The 23710-nt window shown below is 31.8% G+C and overlaps 1 protein-coding gene across 4 annotated transcripts in view; it reads right to left on the bottom strand.

Moving 5' to 3' along the window:
• Window positions 1–1749: 1749 nt before the first annotated feature.
• Window positions 1750–23710, bottom strand: part of jar (Myosin heavy chain 95F jaguar) — a 264927-nt gene continuing 242966 nt past the window's right edge. The window contains exons 21-25 of one of the 4 annotated variants that reach the window (XM_081729111.1): window positions 22981–23025; window positions 11678–11798; window positions 7104–7221; window positions 4565–4783; window positions 1750–2724 (exon numbers count right to left, since the gene is read on the bottom strand). In XM_081729111.1, coding sequence (XP_081585237.1) covers window positions 2573–2724; window positions 4565–4783; window positions 7104–7221; window positions 11678–11798; window positions 22981–23025 — 655 coding nt within the window. In that variant the 3' untranslated portion in view covers window positions 1750–2572. Of the gene's footprint in view, window positions 2725–4564; window positions 4784–7103; window positions 7222–11677; window positions 11799–22873; window positions 23029–23710 lie in introns of those variants that run through there. The other 3 variants (XM_081729110.1, XM_081729112.1, XM_081729113.1) reach the window with 3 other exon arrangements.

The raw sequence follows: 23710 nt of genomic DNA on the forward strand, positions 1-23710 counted from the left end.
TCCTAAATCTTAGAGAAGCATTTGATACGTTTTTTTTCATAGAATGTTATTTCTTTTAAAAATACAGGTTTACTGGATTAGGGGAAATGGCTATAAATGGTTTGAATCTGACACAGTATATGAAACGGGAGTCCAACTGTTTCAGTTAAACTTGTAACACACAAGAAGTAAGCATGTGTTATTCCAATATCAATCAGTTAAGTTTACAGTTGCTCAAGGTTCTATAAGGCCCTTTTCTATCCTTAATATTGCAAGGTTCTGAAGGTAAAGTCTAAAAAATGTACATGGGAAATTAACCCTTCACCTTTTTATTATAAAATGTCTAATGAAATTTTACTAAGTTTTTGTAAATTGCTAAGTTTCTTTAAATGTTTCCAGTTTATAGTAACAGCAAAGCCCCTCGTTACACGATATGGCCTCGGGAAATAAAGGATATAGGTTTTAGCCCAGAGCGGCCTCAGACAGGATGTTATACTCCGTAGCTCATAGCAGCCCCAGCAATAAATATTAAAGGATATCGCCATAGCCCATGGCGGCCTCAGAAGGGTATTGTAGGTGAGCGATCAGTATTGGCACTGATAAATTCCTAGTTCTATTGTCTTCTTTTATAGCCATCTTCTTGGGGATGACCCATGGACGGGTAGTCGGCTTTCTTCGTAATTTTCCGAATCCTATTCGTTTCTTCCTGGAGGTGCAGTCTTCTTCTGTCATCTGCCACAGTTTGTTTATAATTGTAAAATCATGTGTTCGTAATGAAAGCATGTGGTTTGCAGTACGTGAGAGTATACGGATCCTTGTAATACTGCTGACATCGAAACAAGCAAAAAAGTCCTGTGGAACTTTAGTCAGTGAGGGATAGTTTTAGCAATATATGGTGCCGAAAGCGCAGGAAAAATGAACTTCAGAGGGATGTAATTCAAAAACAACGCAACGTAGAGAGTGCGATTTAGAACATGACACTCGAAATCATACCTGCTCGATTGAAAAATGTATGCTTCAAACCTCCGCAAGATGTGTGTGAGGGATTCTCCAAAGGTACGTAAAGGTTACTTGCCAGGTTATAGGGGATCACTACGTTCCTTTGGGAAATCCCTCACACACATCTTGCAGAGGTTTGAAACACATTTTTCAATCGAGCAGGTATGACTTCGAGTGTCATGTTCTAAACCGCACTCTCTACGTATCGTTTTAGAATTACAGCCCTCTAAAGTTTATTTTCCCACGCTTTCAGCTCCTTATATCGCCGAAACTATCCCTCACTGACCAAAGTTCCACAGGATCTTTTTGTTTGTTTCGGTGTCAGCAATAAGCTCCCGAAGTTTGTTCAAATAATTTCTTACCACCCTGTATTATATAATTTTCAATCCTATGCTTAACATATATAAATGATCTTCCCTGATATTTAGACTTATCCAAACTTGTTCTACATACTGACAATACGAATATACTACTGAAAGGAAAAGTTTAATGATAAGCTAGGTATTGCATTAGATTTCACCATTGCTTTTAAGTATTTTCTATCGAAATTATAAAAATGAAAAATAAAGTTTCTATTTATTACGCTATGTGCCTAATAGTATATGTAAGATTTAAATTTATTGTATGCAAATGTATTGGACGTTTCCAATTCACGAGTTCACTCTGCGAACAATATGTATGATAAAGCATGAAAATAAATGCAATAGAATAAAATTATTCTAATACATATAAAATTATTTTCGAGGTTGAAAAAAATTAAATCAACGGATGTAAAATATATGTGCATTCTTTTTATTGAAACAAAAATTATTACAATTAAGGAACTTAATATCCCTATATCGGATTGGGGAAGGGGCAATGAAAAAAAAAGCACAAAAAATATTTTATTGGTATTAAATACATTCAACAAGCGTCAACTTTCAACAAGTTTTGCCTTTTTCTTTCTTTCCATACAATAAACAAATATATAAATACATCTGAATGATAAATTACACCTCTTCAATGAGAATAGAATATATTTCAACATTTTATTGTAAAAACATATATTCGATTAGTACTGAAAATATTAAGTGTTTTGTCAAGATGATTTCTAATATTTTACATTTCATTTTCTGCACAGCAACAAGATAAAAATATATATAAGGCACTACGTTATTTAATCTAATATATTTCAAGAATCAAGGTGTGATTAAAATCTACATATATGTAAAAGAGAGGAAAACTTGAAAAAAAAAAAAAAAATCAGAATATACACAAAATGGTGAGGTCGAAAATATACTGTATGTATATTAAATCATATAATACTTTTAGTTTCAACTGGAAACTTTCTAGATAAAATCTATCTTAACCTGTCAATAGATTCTTTATAACAAATTTGAAATGCGCAATTAGTAACAATGCATGACTAGGCCATATCTTTTTTATTAACTCATTAATAATCTGAATTTTATAATACTCTTTAAATAACTCACTTTCTAGTCGCTGTTAAATTATAGGTTCATAATTTTATGATGTACAATGCATTTTATTATGCTTAACATAAACACAGTTGGTTTCATTAACACATGAAATGCAATACTGTTTTGAACAAGTACTACTTCTTCCTGTTAGCAGGATGTACATAGGGTTTTCCACCATGCTTTTCCCATTCGCGGTTGAATTCATGTTCCAGAATCTCAGCTCCACGTTTCCTGGTTAAGCCAGTTTCATCCAGACTCAGTTCACACATCTGCATATCATCAGTGCCTTCAAGGAAAGAGACATATAAAAATCAAATCAGTCTCAGATTTACAATTAAATAATTATTTCATATGCATTAAGTACTAATAAATAAAGATCACTTCTAATACTTCTTAAGTCATAAGTCATATAAATACAGCGTATCTATAAAAATACTATCATATTTTAGAGTGGTATTAGGTTGCAGTGGATAATCGTATTTAAATGAAATTGGTCACATTTGAAAGAAAAACTCAAGTATTTTTTACTATACCCCATAGACATTGAATATGGGTCCCACAAGTGGCAACGCTAACACCAAGACAATTTCCATTCACGCCGCATACGCTCCAACATATCTGATGAAATGGACTGGATGGCAGCACTGATACGAACCTGCACTGGTACCACTTCAAAATTGACCGTGTGTGTAGGAGACTGATGTTGAAACCTTCGCCTAAAAACACGCTGCACCTGCACCAGACTCCATGCTGTGATATTCCAAAACACACCAATTTGATTCTTGTGGTATGTTTTGGAATATCAAAACACAACGAAAGGGAATAAATTTACGTTAGCGCATTAACGGCATAACAGTACAGAAACTCAAAAAATTCCCAAGTGACCTCCAGCAGAAACAGCAACTGCCTGCTAAATATCCAACAATGAACACATATCGATTAATCACCAAGTAAACATGAATAAATTTACTTTTTCTGCGTATGATCTCCTCCATTATTGACATTGTTGTCCATTGTTGACATGCACAAGAATATTTTGAGTTTTTTTCTTTCAAATGTGACCAATTTCATTTAAATACGATTATCCAAAGCCATGTAATACAACTTTAAATTATGATAATTATCATTATCACTTACGAAGTTACTTTATGTTGTTTAATTTATTGAGTAAAGTAGTGAATAACTAATTAGAAAATAGTGAATTATTGCAATACATAATAGTAACATTATTCGAATCAAGAATAGACTATCTCCGATACAATAATATAAAGTTTCACCATAAACAAAAATTTGTAAACGGTTTTTAATTAGGTATCAAACTTTGGATTGCTATTTTACAACACTATTTAAGGATACTAACCCGAGGATTTAATGTGAGAAAGTTTTTTTCAAATTCTGCTAATTTCCATTAAGATGTTAATTGTTAATACCTTTAACACCCTTAAGATATGTATACGGATATCGTAAAAAGTTATTTAATATTTTAGAATCAAACTGTTTTCGTACTTTATATAATCCATGTACGAAATTGCATCGTGTTGCAGTGGAAGTGTAAGTAGGGTTGCTAGATCGTGTAAGAGAAAAACCGGAACACCAATCTCAGGCTATATACAAGATCACGGTTCCTTCTCATTTGATCAGAATCAATTAACTACCTGTCCTTTCCAGGTCAGTAGTCACAATTTTCCAGTTCATTCTATATACAGTTAACACAAATGAAGCCCCCACGAAGGATGTATAAAAAATGTGAAAAAATAACGCAAGGAGAGCTGCCCGGTGTCCCTTATTCCGAATTCAAAATTTTGTGTTTAACAGGCCCTAAATATTGCGCCAATTACAACACATTCTCCCATTTATGATTGAAGAGATACTTTTTTTTTTCTTTGTTACGTCATCATTTGAGTCAGAAATACTACTTCCATTTTTAGGCATGACATGCTAGTTCTTGCAGATTGAATTTTTTTCAATCCGAAGAACGGAAATCGGGACAAACAGGCGTCCCGAAAGACGTTTTCGGGACAGTTAATTCTTTCATTGAAAACCGGGACGTCTGGCAACCTTAAGTATAAGTCTTGTAATGTTAAGATGTGCCTATTTATATTTATCTTGATAAACTTAATAATTACCTGCAACTAGCAATATAGGTGGTTTGTCAGGATGCAGCTCCATCTGTCGTGCAACGTATTGTCCATCAAAATGCGCATACCACCAGCCTCGCTGTGTGGTTCCTCCTTCAGTCTGGATCTCCTTGTTGTTAGGTCGAATGAAGGGAATGCGGAAATACCGTTGACTATTGTTAGATATTGGACTTTTCATCTGAATAGCACGTCGCTGTGGAGAATTCACTAGAAAAAAAGGAAATACATTGCATCTCATTCATTGATATACATTATTATTGGAAACTATTAAAATGGAAAGAAAATTGTTATTTCAGCACCACATATGAAGAGAAAGCTTTCCAACACATCCTTACATATTATTCTATTTTAACAATTTTCTTTTACCTTGACTATGTCGTACGCTGCCAGATGAAATATTATGTGTTTGTTATTGATTCTTTTAAAAAATACGTTGAGAAAAGTTTATGTATATTTTTTCATTTGATTTTCAATTGGCTTCTCCATTAAAATCCCCCCCCCCCCCTCCTCTAAAAGTAAGTAAAATGGAAGTATTAACCCTATGAATTATTCCAAGCTAGTTTAGGGTTTCTTATTTCAGTTTTACATAAAACAATTTGAATGCATTAATACATGTGTGTTCTGAATTACGGATCAATATGCATGGCGACAACACTATTTATATTGCTTTTTAAAAAATGCATTCTTTTATTGTTAGTGCATTCATTGTTTAAAAGACACTATTACTCTCAGTAAGGCTTAAGAAAATTATATCGGTATGAAAATTAGATTTCTAAATAAAAGATCTGGGTCTGTTTCCCAGAATTCCAAAGTTCAAGAAAAGTCTCCAAATATTTGTCTTTCGTACTGCGATTTTGAGAGACTTATAATCAGGAAGTAATGTAAAACCGATGCAACACTCTAGTAGTACCTATGTTAAAATACGCCTTCCGCTAGTTAAGCAGCAAGCAACTGGCTGCAGCGACAACTAGCGACACAGAGCGGAAAGCTCGCGCACTTCACCACAAGCACTGCCAAGGTCACTCAATTACGAGTATCTCACGAAGCTATTGCTATTTTAAAACGGAGATTTTATTAACAAACGTTTTACATATTTTTATTTTTCGACTAAACGCAACAATTCCCACCCGTATAGAAAACAGAAGACGATCATGCGCTATTCGGCGCTCCGTGATTAATAACCACAAAGGCAACAGATGAAAATCGTGTAACATTCAGTGCTGCCAACTTACTAGAACAGAAATGGTGGGTATTTCAGAAGTTACGTTCTTTCCATTCTAAAAATCATTTATTTATTGATATATATACATTTAATATTTATAACTCACACTTGTTATATTAAATACAGTACTAAATACGTATACGAAAGAAATGACGCTTTTGAAAATAAAGTTAATTTAAATATCCACAGAGCATAAAAGCAAATATATGAAGGTATTAATAACCTTTGGAATCCCTATATATTTATAGTTCTCTTATTTATTTTTACTAACAACTCATTAAATACTTTATTTTAGCGAAATATGTTATAATTAAGGCTCGCATTTCTGACATGTCATATTTTTACCCCGGCATTCTTACGTATATCGAATTAAATATGAACAAATATTTGACTATTGTGAACAATAGAGTACTTTTTTATAGGTCATATAAATACATATTTTCATAATTCAGCTTTACATTCAGATTTAGATTTGGGCTCAAAGTGATAAAAAAAAATATTTTTAGTTATATTTTAGATTAGTTTCATTTATATTTAAGAAAAATATTTGTCAATATTGGCAACGCGAAGGTGATCATTCAGCTTTTTTTTTTTTTTTTTTTTCTTATCGGGTCAGCAATATGCGGTGGTCTATGCTTTGAGCTTAAAGATATTTGTTCAGGGCAACATAACTTTGTAAACTTCCCTTAACTTCTACTCGTAGAAATTTATTTATTAAAAATTTAAAGTCCTCCTCCCCTAACGCATGTGCTTTGGTGCGCATAGTCCCAGTGGAAAAATACAAAAAATTAAATTCACACTTTTATTAATCATCTGCCTCAAAGCGACAAAACCGTCAAATGTTAAACTTACATACACACAATTATATATATATATATATATATATATATATATATATATATATATATATATATATATATATATATATATATTCTGTCATTTTAAGGGCATAAATATTTCCGAGTTTTTCAATCACAGAAATCCGAGCCCCAAGTATGACTAATTTGTTTATTCCAATACACACATCGAAGTAAATAAAACTTTCAGTTAACGTCTCTTTATATTGACTTTTATGCAAAAGAAGACGTGATAAGTGCAAGTGAATAAGGTAAGAGCTGATGAAATGAAGATAGTGAGTGAAGAGGGTCCAACAACATAAGAAACCTTACTGATCACATGTTTGATGTTCTAAAACTACGAGCTTAGGCTCAAGCTAAGGAACTTTTGCACCAAACAAACAAACTCGAAGCAAACTCTATGCTACAGAGCTTCGTAGCAACTAGTCCACACATGGGAAATACGTACCAGCATCCATGACTGATTTAGGCGCCCTCTGGTTTTCTTCCATAGTAGTTCGTCTTTTGTTCTTGGCTTTCCATGCGTGATAGACTTTTAATCGTCGATGGAATTCTATTCTGCAAGCCTGGAAAAAGATGTATTAGTTATACGTATAACAATTAGACTTTTCTTTATTTTTGGCTTAAGAAGAAAAGACAATTCGAAAGATTAAATTTATTATTTTTCTAATTTTTTACATTCCGAAAAGATTTCAAATATTTGTTTGGCGTATATGTTATATCCTCCAAAATGTAGATTCATTTTTGGAACAGTATATCTAGGGAAACAAAGGTAAATCACTCAAAATCCAACCATAACTTTAATATTGAAATCTAATGTTTATAAAATCATTCTTTTGTCCATCCGATAAGCCTATACTATAATATACCTAATTAAAAATTATGATAGAAATAAACAAGCTTATTCCAACGAGAACAAACCTATAATTATTTTTGCTAATTAAAAATATACATTAAAGAATATATTAAATTGAAAATTCAAATTTACCAATCATTTAACATATATATTTAATTACGAAGCAACTAAGCTAACACTTATAGTTATCATTAATTGTTTCACATGTTGCCATGGGAACACCTCAAAAATTACTATTGAATATCATTTTTTTAAAGAACCAATCGTTTTGGAGCATCTATACAGATTAGGACCAGACGAACTGATTAACTAATTTAAAGAAACTTACATAACTAGAACCCGAAATATTTCAATGCAAACAGAACTGTGAAAGAACAATAAACTGAACAAATAGAACCGTACACTGTAAAAAATGAGGTGTTGAAACAACACAAAGTGACTACCACTTTAGCGTGTTACTTGTGTGTTAATTCAGCACCAAGCACATCGTCTTCTGAGCATATCAGAAGACTACCTGAGAGAATTTGCACTGGTATTTATCGTTTAATATAAGCAAAGCTTTGCGAAATATGTTTGGCACTTATGCCAAATAACGAATAATGTTCTATGTTTTCTGTAATCGGTGACAATAATATTGATGGAAACCTGTGAATCGTCTGACAACAGTTACATAAGCAACAGTTCTGCCATCTTCTGTTCATACTTGCTAAGACACAAGAATAACAGATAAAGAAAATAAATGGAAGCAGTGCTATCTGTGTAACTGTTGTCAGATGATTCACAGGTTTACAACAATATTATTGTGACCCATTGCAGAAAACATAGAATTATTAGTTACTTGCCATAAATGCGAAATATATTTCGCAAAGTTTTGCTCATATCAAACAATAAAAAAACAATGCAAATACTCACAGCCAGTAACGAGGTATTTCTGATATGCTCTGAAGGCGATGTGGTTGGTGTTGAATTGACACACAAGTAACACGCTAAAGTGGTAGTCATTTTGTATTATTTCAACACCTCATTTTTTGCTGTGTATGTCCCATAAATTATAATACTTGTTTTTTTTTTAATCTGATGCAGAGATTTGGAGAGACCATACGTGAGAGCTTTTTTTCTTCTCTATGACTGTAATAATAAATTTGTAAATATCTACAATATCATTAATCATTATGTTATTATGTTCAATCATATTTCCGAGAACCTGAGAACAACAGCGATTTAACGTTCTTGAACCCAGTCGTTCTCTTGACAACTATTTGATTTTGAATTTCACTTCTCATAGACAATTGATATTACTACATAATTATTGAATACTAAAATTACTTTTAGAAAAATAACTATACATATGCTTACCCTTAATATAGAAAAATATGATTAGAAAAACAAAATATCTTAATAAGCAATAGGAGTGATTACACATCAAAATAAGTTTCTATTTTGTTACCATAGAGATTTAATTGTTGTAACAAAATAATGGGAAAGTACAATTAATTAATATTATTTACTAATAATGGAAAATGTACAACTCATAGCTCGTTCAATGTTGATAATAACTACATTAGGCAACACCATTATTTAATTATGTCATCTTACCCCTATCGTCAAATTAATAGTTTACGCAAATTCATTCAATTCTAATGTATGAAAACTACATATATACAACGTAAAATTACATAAAATCAATACGAACAACAGTATTAACAGACAATAATAATAATTTCCTTTCTAAGCATAACAGTTCCTTTTCTTTTAAGCGTAAAGTATATAACTGAAAATCACTTTGATCCCAAACAGTTCTGGTACAACAAGTATACAACTTTTACCTAAATCAGAAATTTATTCTATCTAAACCAGAAATTGTTCCATTATACATTTTAGAAAAAAATACATTATTTTCTTCCTTATCTTGGAAGCCAAACGGATATTTAATAACAGCGTTTAAACTTTAAATAAAAATTATCATATTTTAAAACATCCAGAAGACATAAAATCTATGTGTACTTTCGAAGCACTCTCCTCCTCCTTGATACATCTAAAGAAAAGTTGCTGCTCCAGTTGCACCGAGAAAAATGTGAGAAATATCTCGAAATGTTCCGGATGTTTTAAGGTACGGGATTTTTTTTTTTTTTAATTTTATTTACAGCTAGTAAATATGTATCCCATTGAATCACTTAATAGAGTTGAAAGCTTAATAATAATAATTCTTTTTATATATATAACTAGTTACATATAACTAAATATATACGAAAGTAAGTATCATTTTCCATTTTCTTCAGGGTTTTATTTTGAAATATTGCTTCTTACATTACGCTAAATCGTTTTCAGTATATTTCAATAGCTGAAATAGCAGTTTTAATTTTTTGTGGTTAATATTGATTTCGTTGAATAGGTTCATTTAAAAATAATCTTAACTGCTTTAACAAAAGAGACACTGACCAAAGCTTAAAACCCACTTGATTTTAAATTATAATTTGTAACTGTTTCGGATATCTAGCATATCCTTCTTCAGACACTATCGAAAATAAATGAAAATACAGACATATACAGTGTCTCTTTTGTTAAAACAATCAATCCAAAGCCATGAATAGTCTTATTAACTGCTTTAATCTATTTTTACCCCTATTCTATCTTCACAGTCGTAAGACATAGCTTAAGAAGTAATAAGAAAAAAAAATACTTTTACATTGATAGCGTAGGAAACCAAACTTCATAGAGAGTATCTTAATTTGATATTATCGTACTCATAAATATTCTGCCTTTACGGCAATTTGAGAACCTTACACGTTATATGGTCATCAGCTAACATTTTTATCCTGATGTAGGTATAAGATGGGACTACAATACGGTTTAACATTACAAACTTTAATAACTCTGTACATGAAATACTTACAGTTGGGAACTGTTTTAATGCTATTATGCTATTTAAAATGATCTATATGTAGAAAAAAGTCTTAATTCATTCTTAAAATGAAGTAAGTTATTGCGTGTAATTCATGTATAACTGCAGAATAGTAGTAGAAGAAGAAGATGATAATGAAGATTAAGAAGATGATGATGATGATGAAGATTAAGAAGAAGATGATGATTAGAAGATGAAGAAGATTTTTAGAACATATGAACGTTACCCTTGTTATACAAGGTGTGATCAAAAAATACTTTTTTTTTTTTTTTTTTGCCTGATCCGTTGAGACAGGCAGCATCAAGCTGGAACACGTCATGACCTGTCAGTCAGCGTCCAGAGCCGCTAAAGTGAGGTTGTGATTACCGTGTCTGTCGTGAATCATGGATTTCGAACATGTGAACATTAAGTTCTGTTTCAAGTTGAAAAAAAAAAGTGCCAAAGAAACTCATGAAATGTTGAAAGTGGTGTATGGCGATAATGTAATTCTCAAGACTGTTCACAAGTGGTATGAGCGACTTAAAAGCGGAAATGAGCCGGTACAAGACAAGCCACGTTCGGGACGTCCATTAACCTCAAAAACAGAAGAAAACGTGCAAAAAGTTGCAAAAATTGTTCGTGCAAATAGGAGAATAACTATTCGAAAGCTCACCAAAGAACTTAGCATCTCGTATGTATTTGTGTAAAGCATTTTAACCGCCGATCTGCAAATGAGAAGAGAGCGTGAAATTCGTTCCCCGAACTTTTGATGACGAACAAGAGTTTTTAGCAGAAAAAAATACTCCTATCTGCCCGTGTCCGCGGTACTCTCCGGATATAGCACTACATGATTTCTGGCTCTTCCCAAAAATTGCAACCGTGCTTAAAAGAAAACGTTTTGACACCGTTCCCGACATTGAGGGGGCCACGATAAAACAGCTAAACGCCCTTCCAAAAGAAGCCTTGCAGAAATGCTTCTAGTCATGGATTCAACGTTAAGATAAGTGCACTGCTAGTCAAAGACAGTATTTTGAAGGCGATTAAATCAAATTCCATGTAAGCTTCTTACTTTGTATCTAATAAAATTATTCACCGTATTCTTTTGATCACGCTTCGCATATATTTGTTCACACGATACATGGAGCAGAATTTTTTTTTTCCAAAAATGGAACATTCAAATAAAAAATGATGCAAAACAATAATATTTTGTTATTTGCCTTACCAATACAAATAAAGTGTAAATTTATCAATTTATATGTTCTGCGGTATGTTAAAAAATACTAACCTCCAAAAGTTCGAGATCACATGATGTGTTGATGGTATCACGTAATTCAGAGTATTTCCATTTCGACAAATCGTACTTCTTATTTCCTTGTGCCGCCTGCTGCGACCTCACTAACTCTGACCTAGATAGTGTTAAAAATTAATTGAGATACATAATTCACATAATACTACGCTATTACTTCTCTTTAGTTCATTACATCAAAACACACAGTCTTCGAGAGATAAATGGTCCTTACAGCTAACTTTGTATACTGTACACAATTCCCTTTATATATATATAAATGTTTTAAAGAAAATTAGGACTAGTTTGAAAATTAAGAAAGACTCTAGTTTACTGTTTCGCTAAAACTTGACTGGAATTACTTTTAATTTCGAGCAGTGTAAAGTACCTGGTGATAAAATACATGTTATTTGTAGTTATATATTTAGTAAGTTTCTAAACTAAACGTATTCTGTTCTCTGGCCTTCTTTAAGTAATCCTTGACAAGTATACTAATGCGATTATGATGTATGGACGTGCTTGCCTTAAGATCAACCTTAGATTTTTATTGATGTAATTTTAACAGCTTATGATAAAGATAACAGCTTATGATAATCCCCATTTTTTTCCTTAGGTTTTAAACAGGTTTAGGCTTTAGTTTTTTTAAACTATTTTATTGAATAGATAATGAAAAATATTACATTCTTCCATTTCTTTGGACTTCACTCCTTATAATATAAATCTGTTTATCAAAGGAACAAACACTAATGTACTAGAATATTTTCTATACGTCAGTTTAAGATTGTTACTTTTTCTTTTAATTTGCACAAATCTATTAAGCAAAGTGCATAAAATGTGTAAAATAAACTTGAGTCTTTCTTTTCAACAGAGACGACTTGTAAGGGAATTCACTATATATATATATTTCTTGTATGTAAGAGAATAGAAACTATATAACACACTAATTCTTGTTTAAAACAAGTAGTACATTAAGAAAAGTTTTTGTTCTTTTAATTTCAGCCGGTATGACTTCCCTCACGAGCCACCTCTCCTTTTCATTGAAAAGCTAAACAAATTTGATCACATATTTCATTAATATTTGATCAATATGGTAAATGATTGTAAACGAAATTTATGTGAAATTTTCATAAATGCCTTAGCTAAGCGCGTGCAATCCTTATAATGAAGCTAACGAACGTGATTAAAGCTAACAAACGTTGGTTAAACCACTGATAATCTCAGAAAAGTAACGGTTATTTGGATTGTGATATTTGATAGAAATACTGTTCAGATGGTACTAGTGTTCAAGTAACTACATAATAATAAATATTGACACGTCAGCAATTGGAGGGAGGGGGAAGAGCTTGGAAATTTCCCTCTTTTTTTCCCAAGTTACATTAATTTATTATTTCCTGTTTTCTCATTGTTGTGGCAATTTCTTTTGTATCACAAATATAGAAGCAAGAAATACCGATGTAACAAGTAAGGGTATCAACCATATCATTCAATATACTTGTTATTTCCTTGTTTCCTATATTCAGTTAATTTTTGTTTGCTTAGTTTCTGTACTTGAAAATTCAAAAATTTTCTTTTCACCGGAATTACTAAGATCTCGAACTGTTCACAATGCTTTCCGAGAGAGAAAATAAAAACTATCGTCCTGTTCTAGAAAACGAAACCTTCCACTAAATTTGGACTCTCACCAATACGACAATAGAACCACTAATCCAGAGCTGACTCTACCGTATGTGCAACACGTGCATATGCACGGGGCGGCAGCAAAATCTGTCGTAATTATATTATTTAAAATAAATATTTCTTGGTGGAAATAGACTTCATGATGATGGTAGTTAAATCTATTTAGTTGACATTCTATCTGAACACCACACCTGCAAATCATGTTTATGTCGCACTAGTTTAAGGTCACATGAGTGGTGCTAAAGCAAAAGGTCAAACAAATCCCAGAATGAATTGTTTGATTGTTGTCAAATACAAGAACTTAATTGTCGAACAGTCGTGAACACCTGTTCCATTTAGTTACTTACCACAGTTTTGATATGAAAACTAGTCTTTTGTCTTTGTCACAAAAGTTGCTTTTCAGTGAAGGTGAAGACAAGTTAGTTTTTTCAACTTTTTAACAGATGTACAAGGAAAATCAAGAAATCAAGATAAAAGAGTTAGTTGCACTGGAATTGCAAACTGATATATTGAGATTGAAGCTCGATATTTAATTCTATAAAAAAGGAGTACCATGTTTTCTCTGCAGGTGTGTTTGCTTTATCTTTCACTAACATAATACATTATTATTTAAAGAAAAAACAGACACGACGAGATTATGATTGCAGTGTTTAGGCCTTTCTGAGTGCGAGTGCCTTTTCCCTCCCTTTCACTGTTCAAGATGGGGTACAGTATACTTAAAATTGTGGCTTTTAAGACATTTTTTTTTTTTTTTTTTGTTTTTGGAGAAAGGGAGAGCGGCAAATGATACCATTGCACGGGGCGGCAAATTGCCTAGGACCAGCCCTACACCAATCATATTCATATAGACAACTTGAGGTTTCCTACACCAATCATATTCATATTAACAAACACAAAAAAATTGTTATACCACCTACAAACTCAACTACTGTATATAACCTGGAAATTCTGACAAATGCCGAATCTGCATTTAAAAAATTAAATTATTGTTACAGAACCACATGTCATGTTCTATAACATAGAAGAATAGCTTCAATCAAATCTTTCTATGTAGAACTAGATTAAAAATTATTTTACTATCTCGTTATGTCATAAATGGGAATTAAATGTTCCAAATTACATGCATTATTGCAGTGGTGCCCCCCCCCCTTATGTCCATGACGCACCCCCCCAATTGTCTTTCCATAGGTGTTCTTCCATGAAAAAAAAAAATCTTTTCGATTAATTTTTACACCCCTCAAACATATTTATATAGATTTTTAACCCCTCAAATATTTCAATGACGCAGTTTGCGTCATAGCCCCCCCTTGTGGGCACCTCTGATTATTGTAAATTACATTTAGAGGTCATGTTATATTTTCATTTTATTGTTACGTTAATCCATCATTTGAATGTATATCTGTAAACTGCTGTTTTTAAAACATTTTGTGTATATTGACAAAGCCACAAACTCAGTTCCTAAGGCGGAAAATTAATTATAATATATATTCCTAAGAAAAATTGCAATTTTGCTTTTCAAAACATTGAAATAACTGATGTTTCAGAATAAACAATAACCATAACCCCAAAATGACTAACTGAAACAAGTCACTATTCTGCACTTGCTGCAACACTAGTACCACCTATTGGATCATTCTGTAAAATACCTACAGATGCCATATCATTATCCAAATAACTGTTATTCTGGATTACCTGTGATATAACTCACTTTTGTTTTGAAACCCTACCTAAACACTACATATATAAACGGATGAAACAGATGGTCAATCTCATAGATAAGGTAACCTTTCCCTTTCATTTGAAGAAATAAGACTATCTTCATGATATAGATACTCTAATAATTAAAATTTTAAAGAATACTCAAACAAAAATGAGTGATCACATTACAATGACCAGCGTTAAATAAATATCAGTGAAGTGATGAGTTTTCTTAATACGAAACATTAAATAGTATTTAAGGAAAAATTAATTTTGATGATCGTTGAAGAACCCGAGTCAACCCTACCCCCGTGTGTTTTTTTCAAGCATATGTATTTGTACTGGGCTGATTAATCTTTTGGTGTAGTTCAAGATTCCTTTTCACCCTTGAATTTATACGAGATGTGGACATTTAGTTTAATACAGATTTGAACGAATCCAGGTCTCCTGGCACCAAAGTGACAAAGCTGAACATTTAGCCCTAAGTAAGCTCTTTGTTTATATTTCATTCTCCACATATGTTACTACGAGTTCACAAGTACAAATTGTTACCAAGCTTGTATTTGATATGAGTTCGATTTCTCTTAGAAGCTCTTGATGTTTAGTAGCTTAATAGTTTTTGCGGGCCGTAGAAAATAAAAATTAACCCTTATTTCAATTTCCAGTCATGTTCCCTATTTTTTTAAATTAACTAATTTATTTATTTATTTTAACGATAAGGGGGAAAGAACTGAACACACTACTCTCACTGTGATAGCTTTGTGACCCTACTTAAAGGTAGAATGAGTGAGTTAAAACTGCTTTCGGACTCAGCACTTACAAATGACATGACATAACACGATTTAAAAGACTCTTTTATTCCATTACTAGCAGAATACCTATCTTCATACGGGAAGAATACGTTTCATTTTGGACACAAAGGACTGAATTTGGATTTTACCGGCATCGAAGAGTCACTGTTCTTCTCAGCGACCCCGAAAACTATGGATTCGACACTAATATCGGTCATTTTCGATCATTTTTAAATATCTCTTTCTCCTTTTCCCCTAAGTTACACCGTCAAAGTGATATTACTTTTTAAAAAAAAAATCCAGGCCTGAACTTCATCTGGTTCAAAAGTTGATTGAGATTGGTCGTGTGGTTCAAGAGGTATCAAGTCACAAACATAGTGTTTCATTTATATATATATATATATATTATTGTTTGTTAACTGTAAATTAAATGTTACTTTCTAAACTAAAAAAATATATATATCAAGATATCTGTTGAGAAAACACTAGTAGTAAACGAAATGAGTCCTATTTGAACAGTTACTCATCCGAATCTTAATATGGCATTAGGAAAACCTGTTTCACTAATTTAAAATTAGTACACCAGTTAGACCAATGTATTGATTTGAATTCTCCTAGTAAATCACTATATGCTTCACTAAAAGTACATAAACAAGACACTTAAAAATATTTCTATCTTTTCCATACTTATGAAAACTTTATGCTTAATAGCGAATTTTTTTTAGTTCAGCACATTCCATAAGACATGCCCAGTGTTAATTTATTATCTAATATTATTAGAATTACTATATGCTATGTTAAATTCAGCTCTTATATAAGAAATATTACTAGAATATTATAAATTTTCTGCAAAGACTAGATGTATCATTTTGATTAAGATTTGCTACAACTATTTAATTTTAGTGTAAGTGGGAAAATTATACCAAGCACATTAAAGTATTTGGCAAGTTGCCAGAATTCTATAGTCTACATATAATTACCACAGAAACTTTTTTAATACGACAATAACATACTAGTAGTGTTCAATACTAGTTGTAAATCAAGTCCAAAAATAAACTATCTTTCCTACTCTAATATCAAATGAAAAGGAACAGTATTTTACCTAATGTTAAAAACGTAAGTAAAAAAAGAAACCTAATTTATTTTTAAAAACGTTGCCATGTAATATGTGAAATAAAGATATATGAAACAAAAACAAAATTTATCTTTTAAAAAATTAGTAAAAAAAGTTATGCATTCAAATTAAAAGAGAATACTTCATTCCACAAACTCCTTACTTAATTATGACCACATTATGTACGATGTGTAAGCATTCACGCCCTGTACGTTCCTATTTCCGACATGTTGAAGTAACACATGCACCTGAACATCACTATTAACACTCAGGCGAATACACATACACACATAACACAACGTATGGACAGAAACCTACATTCATTTAAAAAGGACTGACGAACAACAGGTTATCGGGAAAAGGATAATTTCCTTATAAATTAATTATCGTAACCTATATTACAGAAAATGAAGTTCTGACCAGCTGTCCTTCCCAGACAAGCCGTTCTTACTGTTATTTGAAATTTAGAGTCCCTTTTCAGCTTTAAGGCTATATAAGACGTGGACCTACAGTTTAAAGTAGAATCAGAACTACCGCAAAGCGTTTAAACTTTAATCTTCTCCCACCAGGAATTGAACCCGAAACCAGACATTAGTCACTGGATCACCAGGAAATGCTCAGACAAGCCGTATATACGGGAATGTTACACACTAAATACGAATATTTCTGATTGAGTCGACCATAATATTTGTGCAATGTTAAGAAATACAAAAAACAGTCCTTCACTGACTCAATCTTACTAATTACGATCAGAAACTACACGGCAGAAACTCATATATTGGTTAAAGAAAATAAAAACAGATTAAGAGAAAGACTGATTGCTTAAAAAAGAAAACAAGAAAATTAGGAAAACCAAAAATGGATCAAAAGATTGCAATCTTGGCCAATAATTTATTTTTGCATCAGGGGCCACAAAATTTTTGAACGCAACCTAAATAGTTTTCGTGTTTTCTACACTGAGTTAAGTTATAGTTTGTGTTTGGCTACGTTGTATATAGTTCTCCAGTGATTGAAATATATTGGATCTTTTGATCTAAAGACAGATTTACAGAAAGGCGATAAATAATTATTTTACTACAAGGTCCAGTAGAAAGATCTGACTGATAAGAGAAAAAAAAAATAGACAGTTGTGTGCATTGTTACAACATGCTTTATTATATACTTGTATAAAGGTATCTGTACCAATTCACAAAATTGAAAGATGTCACCTAACATTTACGTCCTAAAATTAACGTTGTACAAGTGATTACCACTTTTATATATCCATAACTGGAGTCTATTGCAAACCTCTGCGTATGTCAATAAATAGCTGCTAGAGGCTTTGGTTTGTGAGGAATAGCTTCTTCAGATCAATAACTGTTCGTGGTTTTTTAATGTACATTTTGCTTTTAAGATGTGCTAAAAGAAAAAGGTTGCAGATGAAAATCTGATGATAACAATGGCAATGAATGTCACTATCGAAAAATTACATGTGCTAGAAAAATGCTACTGACTGCGATACAAATAGAATAAAAGGAGTAGTTATAAAAAATAACCACATATCTATATTCATTAATCAAGGATGCTGTGCTATGTAATGAGATAAAAGGTAGCTTGTGTAGAAGTTAGATTATTCTTATGTACCTCTTTTTATTAAATAACACAAAATACATTCAGCTTTAAGATGTAGTAAAGTTGAGTCTAATATTTTGTTGCGTTTCAGTTGAGTAGCTTCTTCGGATTTTTTTTTTTTTGAAAGCCAAAAGCAGTGAACATAAGTTCATTGCACAGAGAAGAGTGTGATAATTTGTTAATTTCGGAGGGGTAAATATATATCCACATTCATCAGACAGTGGTGTGATTAGTGACGTCTGCTCAAAAATGTTATGGAAAGTGATCATTTAAAAAATAAAAGTGCTAAAAGCACAAGAACAGCAAAGGTTTTGAGAATGAGGCTCAAATCAGAAGAAAATAAAATTATCATAAACATTAAGTGCTTGGAAGGCACAGATAGTTATCAATTTTATGTAATGTCAGTAAATATGTATTATTTTCTGTGTTTCGAAGATCTACTTCCTTTTCAAGTGTAATTTATCTCATGTATTATTTTTTCATGCAGTACTTTGTGCAGTAACATATTTTTGAGGTATTTGTTAACTGAAAATAGAATTCACTAAAAGCTGATGTTGGACGCTAATTGGGTATGGTAGAAAGCCAGATTAAGACCAATATCTCTATCAGGAAAATGGTAGAAAGCCACATTAAGACCAATATCTCTGTCAGAGAAATGGTAGAAGGCTATATTTAGATCAATATCTCTGTCAGGAAAATGGTAGAAAGCCACATTAAGACCAATATCTCTGTCAGGGAAATGGTAGAAAGCCACATTAAGACCAATATCTCTGTCAGGGAAATGGCAGAAAGCAATATTAAGACTAATATTTCTGACAAGGAAATAGCTAGACCTTTGTGAGGAAAATCTTTTCGCTTCTTCTCCCTTTTTTTTTTTTCATTTTTTAAAAATATTATTTGAATTGCATTGTATAATCCTTTGACTTATTTTGTACACTTGGAAAGTCAATGAATTATTATCGTATTTTTTTCTTTTGTATTTTATATTTTGAAACTTAAAAAAAGAAAAAAGTTTGTACAAATTTGTGGGAACCTTGCTGCATGTTTGAGAAATCATTCTATATGTTGCAATTCTTTTCCACAGTTCTAAGGTATTGCGTGGTGTAATGTAAAGTAGTTTTTGAAAGTTCGATATCAAATTTTTAACGACTAACATTTCATACGAAAAGTATTTCTGTAATAACTTTCAACTAAATAATCCGATTTTAGTCTAGTTTTTCATAATTTACTAATGCAGCACGTTAAATTTTTTGAGTTAGGAACTAAAATGTGCTTTCACTAAATAAATCAATGAATAAATGAATCAATAAATGAATAGATCAATTCATTTATTTACAAAAGCACACACAATTGAACTGGCACAGCAGTACAAATTTTGTTGCTCCTGAAATAATTATTCACGATACACGGTGAGAAAAAAAAAAAAAAAAAAAAAAAAAAAGTTGCAAGCTAAATTAAAAAGCAAATAATTACGGTTAAATTAAGATACTAGAGGCAGCATTAGCCATAAAATCAGGTGGTGAAATATAAATCAAACACTAGTAACTACGAAGTACAGGGCATAACCGTAATGGACACAGTCTTGAATCCGGGTCAACATATTTAAATAAAAAGAAGATTACTAGGAGATGAACCAGGTAATGGCATTTGAATTGTATGACTGTCCTGAGCAAACTGACTACTCATCCGTTGGCAATGTATGGGAATGTTCCAATAACGGTTGACATTTCAGTTTAGGAGTTGTGCCTTGGTGACGGGATGCTTTCTGTATCCTTTACTGCTCCTAATTGTTTTTCCGAAGTTAAGATCCTGCTAAATTGATTTCTTGCATCCAAATTCGAGGAATGTATGTAATTAAAAGTGAATAAAATGTAAATATATTATTTTGAGAATAAGGGGTCTAAATTTTCACTCTTTGCATATGCTTTTAATGAATTTAAATTCTTACCTAAAATCAACGAGTTATTCAAGTTATTTTATTGTATGTAAATTCCTAAATTTTAATGTTACATGGTTACCTTATTGTTCATCAAATGAAAGTTGTGAGTCAGTATTTTTCAAAGATATGAATGATCATTTTTCATAAACTTTCGTCAACAATATCCAATAGTACTGTGACAAATTTCGATTTTTGTCATCTTTCTGTTTTTGAGTTATAGACGAAAAACAAAGTGAAAGTGACCAAGGATTTAAATTCATTGATATTGTTCTTTTCGTAAGTCACATCACAATACTCTTTTATTTATTTATTTTAAGTAACATTCTAATGAAATTAATATTAGTCAATGGTTACTGGAAAGGAAGGTCTTAAGCAATCATGACCATCATCTTAAAAGTGAGTTTTTTTTTTTCCTTGAATATTTTGACAGAACAAAGATTATATTATGTTTAACAGTGAAATTTTAAATGAATCCTTACACATTTAAGAATTATGACTGTAAAAAAATAACAAGTGTTACTCAAATCATAGTTTCCACATGATTAAATATAAACTTAGAAGTATTTCACCATAGCATTTATGACGTTATTTTCTTTATTTTCTCAAGTTAGGAAAGAAAATCTATCTCGATTTAAAACAGCGATCATGATCATTATATACTTCAATAGTAACGCATACTTTCTAATTTCAATAATGAACAGTCATGTTTATAAGGTCGCTACCTGTGCTATTGCATATTAAACTGTACAAGCCATTTGTCGATTTAAAACTACTATTCCTAATGATAATAACAAACTCTTAGTCTGCGTCACGCTAATTCCTAATAAATACTCACTTTAATACATGTCGGTATCTGCGCTATCGGGTATTAAACTGTGCAGACAATCTGCCGGTTCACAACTATTATGACGATTCAACTCAAACTTAAACTACATAGTTTCACTTTAGTTATTTCAATAAATAAACAAATAAATAAATGTTAAATACAACCAATTAGGGCTTTTAATTAAGCACGATTTTAACCTATGGTTTATCGTGGGCCGAAGGCTAGGATGGAATAACTAGTGATATTAATTTTATAAACTTTTCACCAATTGTTTTTAGAATTTAAAAAAAAAAAAAAAAAAAAAGTATTTGGTGGAGTATTGCTATATTGATTTGAAATTGCCTATGAATATCTTCCGAAGCAATTTAGGATATTTAAAATTAGAAATGCATATGAAACCTGTCGAAATTTGGCTTATTCAAAGCACACGAATGTAATTTCACGTGAATTTGTTGTATTTATTTTTGCTTCCTTTATTATAATTGTAGAAATGAAAGGAAAAATAACATATTTGTTAGTTTATTCATTTAACAAACTTACGTAACATATAGTCTACAAGGTCAATTTCACTAACATCAATAATAATAATAATCAACATCATCACGAACAAAGAAAAAAGAAAGTGGAAGAAAGCCAGCCAGGGTCCATATTTAAAAGGTACAATTCCTGTATTATCCAAGTGGAACTGAGGAAATATCGGAAAAAACTAGCCAGGATGGCCGACCACCGAATTCAAACACAGAACATCTCGACTGCAAAGTAAATAGCGAATCACTACGCTGCGTTTGCCTTTATCGAAAGACAAAAAGCATTGTAGGCTTTGGGAAGAGAGAGGACAAAGGTAGACATGCTATTCGCAGCTACAGACATGCGTTAAATGTCACAACGAAATCATGACATTTTACCCCTGTAAAGAGTATCATTGTTACTGGACACGATGCTCTCCAAATTTTAGTTTTCCTCTTCTTTCAACAGTTACTTAATAATACATATTATATATATACATCTATAGCGCGAAGTTTGCAAGAAATAAGGCATACTCTTTCATTATATGTTGACCTAGAATCAAAACGATTGTTCTCTTAACATACTCGGGACTCAATAGATCCGTTTGATTCCTTAATTAATAAATTTTCCAGTTCTGCCTCATCATGACAATGGGGCATATCTTAGCAAGTATACAATTTTCCACTACCATTTTAATCATTATCACCCAGCTTTTAAGCAAGAGTTAGTAATCTAACAATGCAAAAATCTACAGAATAATATTAAAGAGTTAAGTATAGAAAAGAGAAAGATACTTAGATAAACCCAAAATCTGATAAATCTACTTACTATTCTCAAACACCAAACTAATTACAATATAAATTTATGTACAATATACTGTATATGTACATTTATCAGAATTGCATTGTCATATAAAAAGAATCCTGATTTTATTTTTTTTTTTTTTTATTTATTTTTTTTAAATTTCTCTTCTGTAAAACATTCTAAATGACACACTCACTCACAGTTGTGCACTATGTAGCTAAAAACCAACCCCTTTAATATGAGCAGCAGACTATTTGAAGACTAACTACAAAGGGTGTTGCAGCCAAAGTGCAGTGTAGAATCACAGTCTGCAGTTGGCAGGAGAGCTGGAAATACCTGTTCAATTTAGGCGCTGCATTCTTCACCTCTGGCACCATTGACCTACTGGAGAGATACAGGGAAAGATTGCATGGAAACTATAGAGGAAGAGATTCTTTGCCCTTACAGTGCTTGTAGTAGAAAAAATAAGATTCCAGATTAAACCTGTGCTATAAAGGTTTTGGGTTGGAAGGAAAGGAAACCCAAAAGGTAAAAATTAAGCAATATATAACTTACCTCACATCAAAGTAACGAAAGTCTATGAAAACCGATAGACTCTTTCTCTCTAAGAGCTCTATTAGACTTTTAATAAGTTTTGTTTGTACACAGAGCGGAAAGTTTCAAAAGGGCAAGAGGAGTTTTTTTTAAAGTATCATTTTCAAATAGTAAGTATACTTTTCGGAACGATTTTATTGTTACATGAAAAGCCTGTACCTTAATCTACTTTTCTACATGGGTTTTAACAATATTAAGGTACTTATTGTGTCGTACAATAAGCTTTTGAATACTATCCTCACAGAAGTCTACCGCGTGATTTGACAACCACTGCTACACGACCGTTTTGACCGTTTTGACCTCGTGGTGCTGACAATCCAGATGCCTCTTGAAACTCGAGGAAACGACGACGAAATCGTAAAATATCTATTCTTTGTTACTTTTTCAACTTTCTGCACGAAGTCTTCAGTGATAACAGAAGGTCGCTCACTTCGTTTCTCATCATAAACAATTAGTAGTGAGGCTATCTTTA

This window comes from Thermobia domestica, chromosome 10 (genome assembly GCF_964235325.1).
Source record: "Thermobia domestica chromosome 10, izTheDome1.hap1.1, whole genome shotgun sequence".
NCBI classification, from domain to species: domain Eukaryota; kingdom Metazoa; phylum Arthropoda; class Insecta; order Zygentoma; family Lepismatidae; genus Thermobia; species Thermobia domestica.